The 14,707-nt window shown below is 39.7% G+C and overlaps 1 protein-coding gene across 1 annotated transcript in view; it reads right to left on the bottom strand.

The window, feature by feature from the left end:
* The window catches only part of LOC138656667 (bifunctional heparan sulfate N-deacetylase/N-sulfotransferase 4-like), a 1,389,166-nt gene that overhangs the window by 76,512 nt on the left and 1,297,947 nt on the right, over positions 1–14,707 (bottom strand). Inside the window, exon 14 of the mRNA XM_069743763.1 lies at positions 777–1,275. Coding sequence (XP_069599864.1) covers positions 1,156–1,275 — 120 coding nt within the window. The 3' untranslated portion in view covers positions 777–1,155. The remainder of the gene's footprint in view (positions 1–776; positions 1,276–14,707) is intronic.

The raw sequence follows: 14,707 nt of genomic DNA, 5'->3' as shown, positions 1-14,707 counted from the left end.
ACAAAGGACAAGAAAGAAAAAATTCTGCTGGGGTATGTACACTTTTGTGCACAACTGTAAAAGACATTATTTTGTTCTAACTGTCTCTGAACTATATAGCATTTCAACAAACACAAATTAAAAATATAAGTTAACTGTGGTTTTTGAAAAAAATATATATAATGGAGCAGCTGAAATGTCATCTTACTGGAGAATTAAATGACAACAGAAAATTCCTTTGCATTAGTTCCCTAAGAGCTAAAGTCTTTACGACTAAAACCTGTTAATTGGGTTCTTAAAGATTAGCCATTGTGACTCTGCAAGTATAATTGAACTAAAAGCTTTTGTGCAGTGATGACCTTTCAAGGATTACTATAAAGCTCTGGTGACATTATGGCAAAGACTGAGGTTGGATTTTCTGTCAAAAACACAATCAAATACACATTTAGGAAGTAGATGTGTACGATGAAAAAAATTATCAATGGCCAAAGGGGAAAAAATCATTTTTACAGCACTTCTGAGAGCTGCAGGAAGCTATTATTGAACTAAAGTCTTTTGAACATAACAGCTGGAGTTACTGCACACAGAGAACCCCATTTGCTTTTGCAAAAGCATTGCAAATGCATACTGCGAAATCCCCCAAATCAAGAAAAATGACTGATGAAATAGATGTAATTTGCCAAGTGCTGTAAATGATTAAAGTAAATTTAAGATTACATTATGAATGATAAGCGTTCAAGATGACATATTATTATGAAGATGTATACTGATTTATTCAACCTGATTGTAAAACTAACCTTTAGTTCCACTGCAAGCTACTCCTGCCCATTGCTTTGGTTTTCTCAGACAGTAGTGCATGTTGTATTAAATGAAGGATTCCAATCATAAAACAGTTATGAGAAGTCTCTTGTTATTAAGGGAAGTGGGTAACGTACGAGTCCCATGTTTAATGTAGGAAAAGATCTTGTACATTATAGTCATTTTCAGCGTTGCTGCTGCGTGAGCTCTGACAGTAATGGTGCTGATATATAGTACCACGTGCATTCAGAAAGGTTCTTGACTTATGGGGGATCATTACCGATAATCATTAAATATGAGGGAAGGGATTTGTGTGATCATTTTTCATAGTGGAGAAACCACAAGGCTGTAATTGCGTATTAGTCCATTTTCTTGATGCTATCTCACTTTCTGTAATTCCTGTCTCAGCCAGGAGGGTAAAGGTTGTCCCAGTCTGTGAAGAAGTTTGGACAATTCAATGTTGTGCTCCTGATAATAGCTCGAAAGAAATAGTCTCGACTAAAAAAAAGAAGAAAAGAAACATTATTAGAGCTAATGACCAATATATGATTCCGTTAGTTATCACAGTAGAAATTCGAAATATCTATTGATGAATGATTAGGTTACTATACTGTGTTATTGCTGCTTTAATTTCATTTTGACTTTCATAATAGCTACGCTCTAAAACAAAGACAATATGCTACAGTGTCTGGCTTTGCTATGTGAATATTTCACTCTGATTTACAGGGTTTACTCAAAATAGTTAAAACATATTCCAATATCGGTACTACGTACCTGTCTGTAAAAGTTTGCAATGTTAACTACATAATTTCCAGAGAGCACAGACTTAACGACTCAGGGCTTACAACACAAATTGAATACTATCTAATGGGTTAGACCTCATCTAAGCAAGTTGGTTACAAGTAAGATCAGTGACGAAGCTATATGAATTTCAGAGGTAGCAGATTCAACTAGGCTAGTAGGCCTAAAATGCTGTCAAATTACCATCATCAGGGACAATAGATGTTGTGATGATTTGACATTTATGTTACATTATGCTAACAGATGAAATTTTGTATAGAGAAATCATCTAATCACATAGTGTGAATTGTTATTTGAAATGTATCTGATTACATTAATCAAATAGGAACATTGTTTTTCTATCCTATAAGGAATATGATAAAAAAGCAAAAAAAAACCTAAACTTCACAATACTACACCCTTTCAAGGCTGCTTCTCTGATGAGTGAGGCAACTGTTTTTTTGTTAACAGTTCTGCAGTGATAATTGCCATGCAAAAGTGACTATTGTGGCCAATTATTGTCCCTAGCTGGCAAGTGATGTACATGCAGGCATTATTGCTAAAGACAAAAGTCTTCTGTAGAAGTCACATATACCTGGTTTACTTTACTACCTTATGGAGTACCATTTGCAGGTGCTTCTCACAAAATTAAAATATCACCAAAAAGCTAATTTGTTTCAATTCTTCAATACAAAAAGTGAAACTCATATACAGCTCTGGCAAAAATTAAGAGACCACTGCAAAATGTTGTTTGTGTGATTTTTCTCTTTATAGGTATATTTTTGAGTAAAATGTATATTGCTCATTTATTCTATACATTTCTGACAGCATGTCTCCGAATTTCTACGCAATACATTTCGTATTTTTTTTAATGAAATGAATAAATTGTGAAAATAAAAAAAGAGTGCTTTCCAACCTCAAATACTGCAAAGAAAACAAGTTCATAATAATTTAGAAATAACAATACTAATGTTTTAACCCCTTAGTGACAGCCAATTTGCAGCTTAATGACCAGGCTAAATTTTACAATTCTAACCACTGTCATTTTATGAGGTTATAACTCTGGAACGCTTTAACAGATTTTAATGATTCTAAGAATGTTTTTGCATGACATATTGGACTTTATGTTAGGGGTAAAATTTCTTCGATTTTAATTGTGTTTATTTATGAAAAAATGGAAATATGGCAACAAAAAATAAATTTTGCAGTTTTCCAACTTTGAATTTGTATGCCCTTCAATCAGAGAGATATGTCACACAAAATAGTTAATAAATAACATTTCCCACATGTCTACATTACATCAGCACAATTTTGGAAACAACATTTTTTTGTTAGGAAGTTATAAGGGTTAAAAGTTGACCACCGATTTCTAATTTTTACAACAAAATTTACAAAACCATTTGTTTTTAGGGACCACCTCACATTGAAAGTCACTTTGAGGGGTTGTACATGACAGAAAATACCCAAAAGTGACACCACTCTAAAAACTGCACCCTTCAACATGCTCAAAACTACATTCAAGAAGTTTATTTACCCTTTATGTGCTTCATAGGAACTGAAACAATGTGGAGTGAAGTATATCGTGGCACAGCTGTGTCGGTGCTCAAGAAAGGTTTCCCACACCAGCAATCATATAGTTAGTAAATAACTTGGCACTCAACTTAGTGGATCGTGATAATAAAGAAAAATAATTTTATTACTTGAATAGCAGCCCAGCATAAACGTTTCGGTCACACATTTAGACCTTCTTCAGTTAACTGCATCATAAATTTATAACAAAACATAATAATGTCAAAAAACAAAACAAAACAATGAAAACAATAAGGTAAATCTCATAATTTGATATGTGATGGATAGGAGGGTAGGGGAGAGAGGTAGGGATGAGGTAATATTTTTACATACCCGACTGCTGGTATAATGGAGAGTATAGGGCACTGATATATGTAGATAGGGTCCTATGGTAGAGTTTTTTCAGGACCTCTAAGATTGAAGCAATTATCCTAGGATGGCGAAAAGAGCTATGTGAGGGGGTGTGTCGTGTAGAAGCTAGATATAGGACGGACATCAGTATACTAACCAAGTAAATAGAACGTGAGCGTATTTCCGTTCCAAATAGGCTTAAAAGATAATAAGCTGAAATGTAGATAAGTATATTGAAATATCATGTGTAGAAAGATAGACCTAAACATGAAAAAATGAGAATTCTCACCTAGTATAAATAACTTAAGAGGTACTGGAATACTGCAAAGAAACACGGGATATGGAGAAATGTCCAACTGAATGGCTACAAAAAGGAAGGAAAATAAAGCTATACCACGGCTATTGAAATAGTGAGCCTTATAACAATAATGATTCTCACCCTGGAGTTATATAATCCTGGCCAAAAGGGTGGTACATATAGGCACAGAGTACCGGAGACGCGGTGAAAATCTAAGAAATATGGAGACAATTATAATATATATTAGGTGGAAGCTGTAATAAGAACAAACAGCCATCATAAGGGGAAAGGAGGCTCACCTAATGCACAGGGCTTTGTAAGAAGGCTTCAAAAGGCAAGTCTCATAGGGAAGGTGCGCTGAGGATCTGTTCCTGCACAATAGCAGGATGTTAGATATAATGTGAGGCGACAGATGTAAATAAGCATAGGCTTCTAAGTGACTCACCGGTATAAGATAGGTAGGAGGTGAACATCAACGCGGTGTCCGCCGCTAGTTGAATGCCCCATCTACATAAGTGGCAAGTATAAGTAGCAGTGGGGCGGGGTTACCTGTGTGGCCGAAACCGGAAGTGCGTCATGAGTGAAAGGAGGACGCATCCAGCCTGTGTGTGGGAGCCCAGAATTCTGGGAAATGTAGTCCGGGGATCGCCCGGGATCGGAAGTATGTCACAGGAAGTGACATAGACTTCCTGTTACACATGCTAATGTGGTTGCCATAGATGCGGGAGTGGTCACCTGATCGCTAATCTAATGTAAACAATGGGTGCATTAGGTATAGTACAGAGGGGCATACATGTAAATAAGAAGGTGTAAATAGAAGTGTATACACTTCTATTTACACCTTCTTATTTACATGTATGCCCCATTGTCTTGCGGTCCCGGGCGATCCCTGGACTACATTTCCCAGAATTCTGGGCTCCCACACACAGGCTGGATGCGTCCTCCTTTCACTCATGACACACTTCCGGTTTCGGCCACACAGGTAACCCCGCCCCACTGCTACTTATAATTGCCACTTATGTAGATGGGGCATTCAACTAGCGGCGGACACCGCGTTGATGTTCACCTCCTACCTATCTTATACCGGTGAGTCACTTAGAAGCCTATGCTTATTTACATCTGTCGCCTCACATTATATCTAACATCCTGCTATTGTGCAGGAACAGATCCTCAGCGCACCTTCCCTATGAGACTTGCCTTTTGAAGCCTTCTTACAAAGCCCTGTGCATTAGGTGAGCCTTCTTTCCCCTTATGATGGCTGTTTGTTCTTATTACAGCTTCCACCTAATATATCTAATATATAATTGCCTAGAATACTACTTCCTGCAATTTGTGCCAACTTCCGTGGCTTTGTCCGGAGCTAATGTCCGGAGCTAATGTCCGGAGCTAATGTCCGGAGATAAGTGACGTCAACAGTGTCCAGTGTCTGATTGGTTGCCGCCTGCTGCGAGCGACCAATCAGAAACGTGCCGTACTGTGACACACTCCGCCCGCCATTTTGGTGTGATTTTTGAATTTTTACCTCACAGCAAGTTTCTACTGCGTGGAGGCGGGCCCAGTGACGTTGCTCTTCAAGCTCCTGCCGAATTTCGTCAAAAAAATGATAATACCATTTACCAAAACTATATATATTTAGTTGTGAAGTGGTTCAGTGACATTTTCACACCAATTTTGAACTTTTGTTTGGTGTTTTCTCCATATACTGCCTATTATTTTTGTTCTTTCTTACTATTATTTATTAATTGTATTATTCTTACATTTGAATAAATAAAGTATATATGGATTCTAGACTCCCGATTCTTTAGAATCGGGCTGCCATCTAGTATATTATAATTGTCTCCATATTTCTTAGATTTTCACCGCGTCTCCGGTACTCTGTGCCTATATGTACCACCCTTTTGGCCAGGATTATATAACTCCAGGGTGAGAATCATTATTGTTATAAGGCTCACTATTTCAATAGCCGTGGTATAGCTTTATTTTCCTTCCTTTTTGTAGCCATTCAGTTGGACATTTCTCCATATCCCGTGTTTCTTTGCAGTATTCCAGTACCTCTTAAGTTATTTATACTAGGTGAGAATTCTCATTTTTTCATGTTTAGGTCTATCTTTCTACACATGATATTTCAATATACATATCTACATTTCAGCTTATTATCTTTCAAGCCTATTTGGAACGGAAATACGCTCACGTTCTATTTACTTGGTTAGTATACTGATGTCCGTCCTATATCTAGCTTCTACACGACACCCCCCCTCACATAGCTCTTTTCGCCATCCTAGGATAATTGCTTCAATCTTAGAGGTCCTGCAAAAACTCCACCATAGGACCCTATCTACATATATCAGTGCCCTATACTCTCCATTATACCAGCAGTCGGGTATGTAAAAATATTACCTCATCCCTACCTTTCTCCCCTACCCTCCTATCCATCACATATCAAATTATGAGATTTACCTTATTGTTTTCATTGTTTTGTTTTGTTTTTTGACATTATTATGTTTTGTTATAAATTTATGATGCAGTTTACTGAAGAAGGTCTAAATGTTTGACCGAAACGTTTATGCTGGGCTGCTATTCAAGTAATAAAATTATTTTTCTTTATTATCACGATCCACTAAGTTGAGTGCCAAGTTATTTACTAACTATATGAAACAATGTGGAAGGAAAAAATGAACATTTAACTTTTTTAAAAATATTTTACTTCAGAGCCATTTTTTTAATTTTCACAAGTGTAAAAAGAGAAATTGAAACACAAAATATGTTGTGCTATTTCTCCTGAATACGCTAGTACCTCAAATGTGGGTGTAAACCACTGTTTGGGCACACGGCAGAGCTCTGAAAGGAGGGAGCACAATTAGACTTTTTGAATCCAAAATTGGCTAGAATCAATGGTGGCGCCATGTCACGTTTGGAGACCCCCTGATGTACCTAAACAGTGGAAACCCCCCAATTCTAACTCCAACCCTAACCTAAACACACCCCTAATCCTAATCCCAACACTAACCATAACCCTAATCACAACCCTAACCCCAACACACCCCTAACCTAATACCAATCCTAACCATAACCCTAACCCAAATACACCCCAAACCCTAATCCCAACCCTAACCATAACCTTAACCCTAATCCCAACTCTAACCCTAATCCCAGCCCTAACCTTAATCCCAATCCTAACCCTAATTCCAACCCTAATCCCAACACACTCCTAACCCTAATCCCAACCCTAACCATAACCCTAACCACAAACCTAAACCTAATCCCAACCCTAACCCTAGTACCCACCATAAACTTAATCCCAACCCTAATCCCAACCCTAACCCTAATCCCTACCCCAACCCTAATACCAACCCTAACCCTAACCCTTACCCCATGTCTAACCCTTACTTTAGCCCCAAGCCTAACCCTAATTGTAGCCCAAACCCTAACCCTAGCTTTAGCCCAACTCACTTTAGCCCAACTTTAAACCTAATGGGAAAGTAGAAATACATATATTTATTTTATTATTTTTTCCTAACTAATGGGGTGATAAAGCAGAAGTGAATTTACTATTTTTTTTATTCTGATCACTGTGATAGGGTCTATCACAGTGACCAAAATGAACTAATAGGAAAAATCTTCCTATTGTTGCTGGGTGCCAGCCGGCAGATCTCGGCAGGCACACTGTGCCTGCACCCTCCATTTTCTTACCAGAAGAAGATGCCAGTGGCTGCAGGGGGGGTGGGAAGAAGGAGGGTCTAGGGACAAAGGGAGACACTGGTAAGTATCGGGGGGATCGGGGACCCTATTTCTCTGTCCTCTGATGTGCGATCACATTGGAGGACAGAGAAATTAAACGACAAACCCCTCTTTTTTTGCGGTCGCCGTTATATGGTTAATAACGATGATCAGACAACAAAGGAGGGCACCATCAATAATAACAAAGCTGAATATACTACAAGGGGATCTACCCAGAAGTATGCCAAAAAGTAATATGAAAAACAAAGAGAACAAGAGACATACCAAAACCTGGGGAACACCCTTAGTATAAGGTTATAAATGTAAAAAAGATATTTTATTTATTCTTGAAGTCCAAACAACATATACCATATAGAAAATAGTTACATAAAAACATAAGTATTAAAAACACTTGTATTAAAGACCACCCCAAAAAGAGAGAGGCAGAGAGAAATAAAGACCCCTAGGACCCGAAACAGTGGGTCTGGTACACTTAATAGACATAACATCGGGCAGTTAGATAATAATGCAGCACATAATTATAGGACATGATAACAGATACTGGTAATACTGGTGTGGAGAAAGAGAATGTTCTACCCCCAGAGCATAAACGGGCCGACACATCAAAAGCCTAATAGTTCACAATAATATTAACACCATATACGCTAGCATAGAAAATCCACAAAAAATAATAAGTAGACACTATATAACCAGCCAAACTTGCATAATAGCTTATCCAGTACCTTAATATTGGCAAAACGATGTTATGCCCAGAGATAGGACTATCATGTCCAGCAACCAGAAAACACACATAAGCACCACAGACCAATAGCCGTGATGAAAATGGTGTATGAGACCAGGACCCGCTGCTAGATGGATATGTAATATACCTGGCACCAAAAGGTGCAGAAGTATTAAGATCGCAGTGGAAATAGGTACATGTAACCAACAAAGCCAACCATACAAATGAGATACTAATGAAAAAAATATACTAATGAAAGAAATAATAAATAATAAATAATACCTCAATAACAAAAAAATGCAGCTGCAAACTGCAGCACATATACAGTGGGGCAAAAAAGTATTTAGTCAGTCAGCGATAGTGCAAGTTCCACCACTTAAAAAGATGAGAGGCGTCTGTAATTTACATCATAGGTAGACCTCAACTATGGGAGACAAACTGAGAAAAAAAAATCCAGAAAATCACATTGTCTGTTTTTTTAACATTTTATTTGCATATTATGGTGGAAAATAAGTATTTGGTCAGAAACAAAATTTCATCTCAATACTTTGTAATATATCCTTTGTTGGCAATGACAGAGGTCAAACGTTTTCTGTAAGTCTTCACAAGGTTGCCACACACTGTTGTTGGTATGTTGGCCCATTCCTCCATGCAGATCTCCTCTAGAGCAGTGATGTTTTTGGCTTTTCGCTTGGCAACACGGACTTTCAACTCCCTCCAAAGGTTTTCTATAGGGTTGAGATCTGGAGACTGGCTAGGCCACTCCAGGACCTTGAAATGCTTCTTACGAAGCCACTCCTTCGTTGCCCTGGCGGTGTGCTTTGGATCATTGTCATGTTGAAAGACCCAGCCACGTTTCATCTTCAATGCCCTTGCTGATGGAAGGAGGTTTGCACTCAAAATCTCACGATACATGGCCCCATTCATTCTTTCATGTACCCGGATCAGTCGTCCTTGCCCCTTTGCAGAGAAACAGCACCAAAGCATGATGTTTCCACCACCATGCTTTACAGTAGGTATGGTGTTTGATGGATGCAACTCAGTATTCTTTTTCCTCCGAACACGACAAGTTGTGTTTCTACCAAACAGTTCCAGTTTGGTTTCATCAGACCATAGGACATTCTCCCAAAACTCCTCTGGATCATCCAAATGCTCTCTAGCAAACTTCAGACGGGCCTGGACATGTACTGGCTTAAGCAGTGGGACACGTCTGGCACTGCAGCATCTGAGTCCATGGTGGCGTAGTGTGTTACTTATGGTAGGCCTTGTTACATTGGTCCCAGCTCTCTGCAGTTCATTCACTAGGTCCCCCCGTGTGGTTCTGGGATTTTTGCTCACCGTTCTTGTGATCATTCTGACCCCACGGGGTGGGATTTTGCGTGGAGCCCCAGATCGAGGGAGATTATCAGTGGTCTTGTATGTCTTCCATTTTCTAATTATTGCTCCCACTGTTGATTTCTTCACTCCAAGCTGGTTGGCTATTGCAGATTCAGTCTTCCCAGCCTGGTGCAGGGCTACAGTTTTGTTTCTGGTGTCCTTTGACAGCTCTTTGGTCTTCACCATAGTGGAGTTTGGAGTCAGACTGTTTGAGGGTGTGCACAGGTGTCTTTTTATACTGATAACAAGTTTAAACAGGTGCCATTACTACAGGTAATGAGTGGAGGAAAGAGGAGACTCTTAAAGAAGAAGTTACAGGTCTGTGAGAGCCAGAAATCTTGATTGTTTGTTTCTGACCAAATACTTATTTTCCACCATAATATGCAAATAAATTGTTAAAAAAACAGACAATGTGATTTTCTGGATTTTTTTTTCTCAGTTTGTCTCCCATAGTTGAGGTCTACCTATGATGTAAATTACAGACGCCTCTCATCTTTTTAAGTGGTGGAACTTGCACTATTGCTGACTGACTAAATACTTTTTTGCCCCACTGTACATGGAGCAGAGGTGGGTACATGACCATAATGAGCGTGGCAGAAAGCCCACGATGAACAATGAACGCTGCCTGCCTATATATTTACGCTCCAGGTCCCATGACGCATGTCCAAGCAGTAGGTACACAGAACCCAAAGAGGAGTCCGAGGGGGGTTACTGCTACGCTCATTATGGTCATGTACCCACCTCTGCTCCATGTATATGTGCTGCAGTTTGCAGCTGCATTTTTTTGTTATTGAGGTATTATTTATTATTTATTATTTCTTTCATTAGTATATTTTTTTCATTAGTATCTCATTTGTATGGTTGGCTTTGGTGGTTACATGTACCTATTTCCACTGCGATCTTAATACTTCTGCACCTTTTGGTGCCAGGTATATTACATATCCATCTAGCAGCGGGTCCTGGTCTCATACACCATTTTCATCACGGCTATTGGTCTGTGGTGCTTATGTGTGTTTTCTGGTTGCTGGACATGATAGTCCTATCTCTGGGCATAACATCGTTTTGCCAATATTAAGGTACTGGATAAGCTATTATGCAAGTTTGGCTGGTTATATAGTGTCTACTTATTATCTTTTGTGGATTTTCTATGCTAGCGTATATGGTGTTAATATTATTGTGAACTATTAGGCTTTTGATGTGTCGGCCCGTTTATGCTCTGGGGGTAGAACATTCTCTTTCTCCACACCAGTATTACCAGTATCTGTTATCATGTCCTATAATTATGTGCTGCATTATTATCTAACTGCCCGATGTTATGTCTATTAAGTGTACCAGACCCACTGTTTCGGGTCCTAGGGGTCTTTATTTCTCTCTGCCTCTCTCTTTTTGGGGTGGTCTTTAATACAAGTGTTTTTAATACTTATGTTTTTATGTAACTATTTTCTATGTGGTATATGTTGTTTGGACTTCAAGAATAAATAAAATATCTTTTTTACATTTATAACCTTATACTAAGGGTGTTCCCCAGGTTTTGGTATGTCTCTTGTTCTCTTTGTTTTTCATGGTTAATAACGATGATCGCAACCTGGGGTAGGTAAAAACTGACCCTAATCATGTTCCCAGCCGAGACCCGGATGAAAATCCGACCCTGCGGGACGCTATAATTTTTTTCCACAGCGCCGTTAATTAATTAAGGGTTTAAGTACCCTAAACTACCACCATTAAAAGGCGTACAGTGGTTGTTATGGGGTTAACTCGGATGAATTCAGAAATAAATATTTTGTGGAATAACCATGATTTTTAATCACAGCTTTCATGCATCTTGACATGCTTTCCACCAGTCTTTCACACTTCTCCTGGCGCAAAAAGTTAAGCAGTTCCAATTTGATTGATGGCTTGTGACTAGCCATCATCCTCTTGATTACATTAAAGAGGTTTTCAATGGGGTTCAGGTCTGGACATTGCGCTTCCCATGACAGGGTTTTGATGTGGTGGTCTCTTAATTTTTGCCAGAGCTGTATTATATAGAGTCATTACAAACAGCGTAATCTATTTCAAGTGTTTATTTCTGTTAATGTTGATGATTATGGCTTACAGACAATGAAAACCCAACAACCATTATTAAGATTAAGGTCAGGTGAGTTTGCTGGCCAATCAAGCACAGTGATACTGTTGTTTTTAAACCAGGTATTGATACTTTGGCAATGTGGACAGGTGCCAAGTCCTGCTGGAGAATAAAATTTCCATCTCCAAAAAGATTGTCAACAGAGGGAAGCATGAAGTGCTCTAAAATTTTATACTAGATGGCTGGGTTTACATTGGTATTGATAAAACACAGTGGACCTACACCAGCAGATAACATGGCTCCCCAAACCATCACTGATTGTGGAAACTTCACACAAGACCTCCAGCACCTTGGATTGTGTGCCTCTCCACTCGTCCGCCAGACTCTGAGTACATGATTTCTAAATAAAAAGCAAAATTTACTTTCATCTTAAAACAACACCTTGGACCACTGAGCAACAGTCCAGTTCTTTCTGGACCAGGTAAGACGATTCTGTAGTTGTCTATTGGTCATGAGTGGCTTGACACAAGCAATGCGACATTTGTAGCCCATGTCCTGGATACGAATGTGTGTGGTGGCTCTTGAAGCAATGACACGAGCAGCAGTCCACTCCATGGGAATCTCCCCCAAATTTTGAATGGCCTTTTGTTATCAATCCTCTCAAGACTACTGTTATCTCAATTGCTTGCGCACATTTTTCTACCACATTTTTTCCTTCCACTCAACTCTCCATTAATATGTTTGGATTCAGCACTGTGAACAGCTAGCTTCTTCAGAACGTTTGTGGCTTACCCTACTTGTAGAGTGTATCAATGACTGCCTTCTGGACAACTGTCAAGTCAGCAGTCTTCCCCATGAGTGTGAAGTCTACTGAAACAGACTAAGAGACCTTGTTAAATGCTTAGCCAGTGTTTTTGTTAATTATTCTTATTTACTGCGATAATGACATTAAGGTTTTCATTGGCTGTAAGCCATGATCATCAACATTAACAAATATAAACATTTGGAATAGATAACTCTATCTGTATAACATGAGTTTCACATTTTGCATTGAAGAACTGAAACAAATTAACTTTTTGATGATATTCTAATTTCTGAGAAGCATCTATATTTCCTTGGCAATTTACAGGCATCATCATCACTTTAATTATTGGGGTTCACAATCTAAATTAATTACAGTATAAGCATGTCTTTGGAATGTGGGAGGAAACTGCAGTACCCGGAGAAAAAACACTCATATTACTTGCAGACAAAGTCCTTCGTGGGATTGTGCCCAAGCTCACACCTGCAAAGCAGCTGTGCTAACTACTGAGCCATCATATGGCCCACTCAGTCAGGATGGCACATTATAAAAAAAATGAAGAGTTACTAGGAACACCAGGAACACCATAGTGGCAACACTGGAGTGTTATAGATTTAATAAAGAAAGCTTTCATGGTAATGAAAAATATTTAGAATTAAGAGTCCTCAGTAGTGTTGAGCGATACCGTCCGATACTTGAAAGTATCGGTATCGGATAGTATCGGCCGATACCCGAAAAATATCGGATATCGCCGATACCGATATCCGATACCAATACAAGTCAATGGGACATCAAGTATCGGAAGGTATTCTCATGGTTCCCAGGGTCTGTAGGAGAGGAAACTCTCCTTCAGGCCCTGGGATCCATAGGGATGTGTAAAATAAAGAATTAAAATAAAAAATATTGATATGCTCACCTCTCCGGCGGCCCCTGGACTTCACGCTGCTAACCGGGAGGCTTCTTTGTTTAAAAAGCGCGCCTTTCGGACCTGTGAATGACGTCCCGGCTTCTGATTGGTCGCGTGCCGCCCATGTGACCGGCACGCGACCAATCAGAGGCCGCGACGTCATTCGCAGGTCCTCAATTCCTAGAATTAGCAGTTTTGTGAATGAGAATGACGTCGCGGCTTCTGATTGGTCGCGTGCCGGTCACATGGGCGGCATGCGACCAATCAGAAGCCGGGACGTCATTCACAGGTCCGAAAGGCGCGCTTTTTAAACAAAGAAGCCTCCTGGTTAGCAGTGTGAAGTCCAGGGGCCGCCGGAGAGGTGAGCATATCAATATTTTTTATTTTAATTCTTTATTTTACACATCCCTATTGATTCGATACCGATACCCGATATCACAAAAATATCGGATCTCGGTATCGGAATTCCGATACCGCAAGTATCGGCCGATACCCGATACTTGCGGTATCGGAATGCTCAACACTAGTCCTCAGTGGTTGATACCTTTTAATGGCTAAATGAAAAGATGGTAACAAATTGCGAGCTTTCGAGACTACATACGTTTCTTCATCAGGCAAAGACAATGATATTTTTTCTATAGATTTAGGATGCCGTATTTTTCAGATTATAAAATGCACTTTTTACCCCAAATTTGGAATGAAAATGGGAGTGTGTCTTGTAATCCAAAGCTTACCGGGGAGGGGGGCCGACTGCGGTCGATCGGGATCACAGGAGGAAAGCTTGTCGCTTCAGGAAGCCAACAGCTATGGAAGGAGCAGGACGATGTCGATGCTGCAGACCCAGGGCTCTCATAGGATGTCAGTGCCAGTGAGCAGAGTCCCCTTTCCCATTTATTTCCCTGGGATGGCCTTTAGGAAAATCTCCATCGGAGGTGGCGCAAGTGCAGATTGAGATCTCGGGAGACAAGATCTCCCGAAATCTCAATCTGCATATGAGCCGACTCTAGTGACTATTTTACCAAAGCAGAAATCAGTGGGAAAGGGGACTCTGCTCACTGGTGTCAACATGTTTTGAGAGGCATGGGCCCACAGCCTCGCATTGCCTGGATGCCCCCTCCTCACAGCCTGGAGCCCGCAGCATTGCTGGCTTCCTGAAGCCACAACCCTTCTTCCTGTGACCTCACTCCACCGTCGCTCTTCCCCTGGTAAGCCACCTTTATAACAGACTAAAAGATGCACCACCATTTTATTTAAAACACGTTTTTTCTATTTTCCACCCCAAAACTTGTTGTTGCTCTTATGTTCCTGTGTGCTTTATAGTA

Source organism: Ranitomeya imitator, chromosome 1 (genome assembly GCF_032444005.1).
Source record: "Ranitomeya imitator isolate aRanImi1 chromosome 1, aRanImi1.pri, whole genome shotgun sequence".
Lineage (NCBI taxonomy): Eukaryota > Metazoa > Chordata > Amphibia > Anura > Dendrobatidae > Ranitomeya > Ranitomeya imitator.
This window is presented reverse-complemented; position numbering and strand designations above follow the sequence as displayed.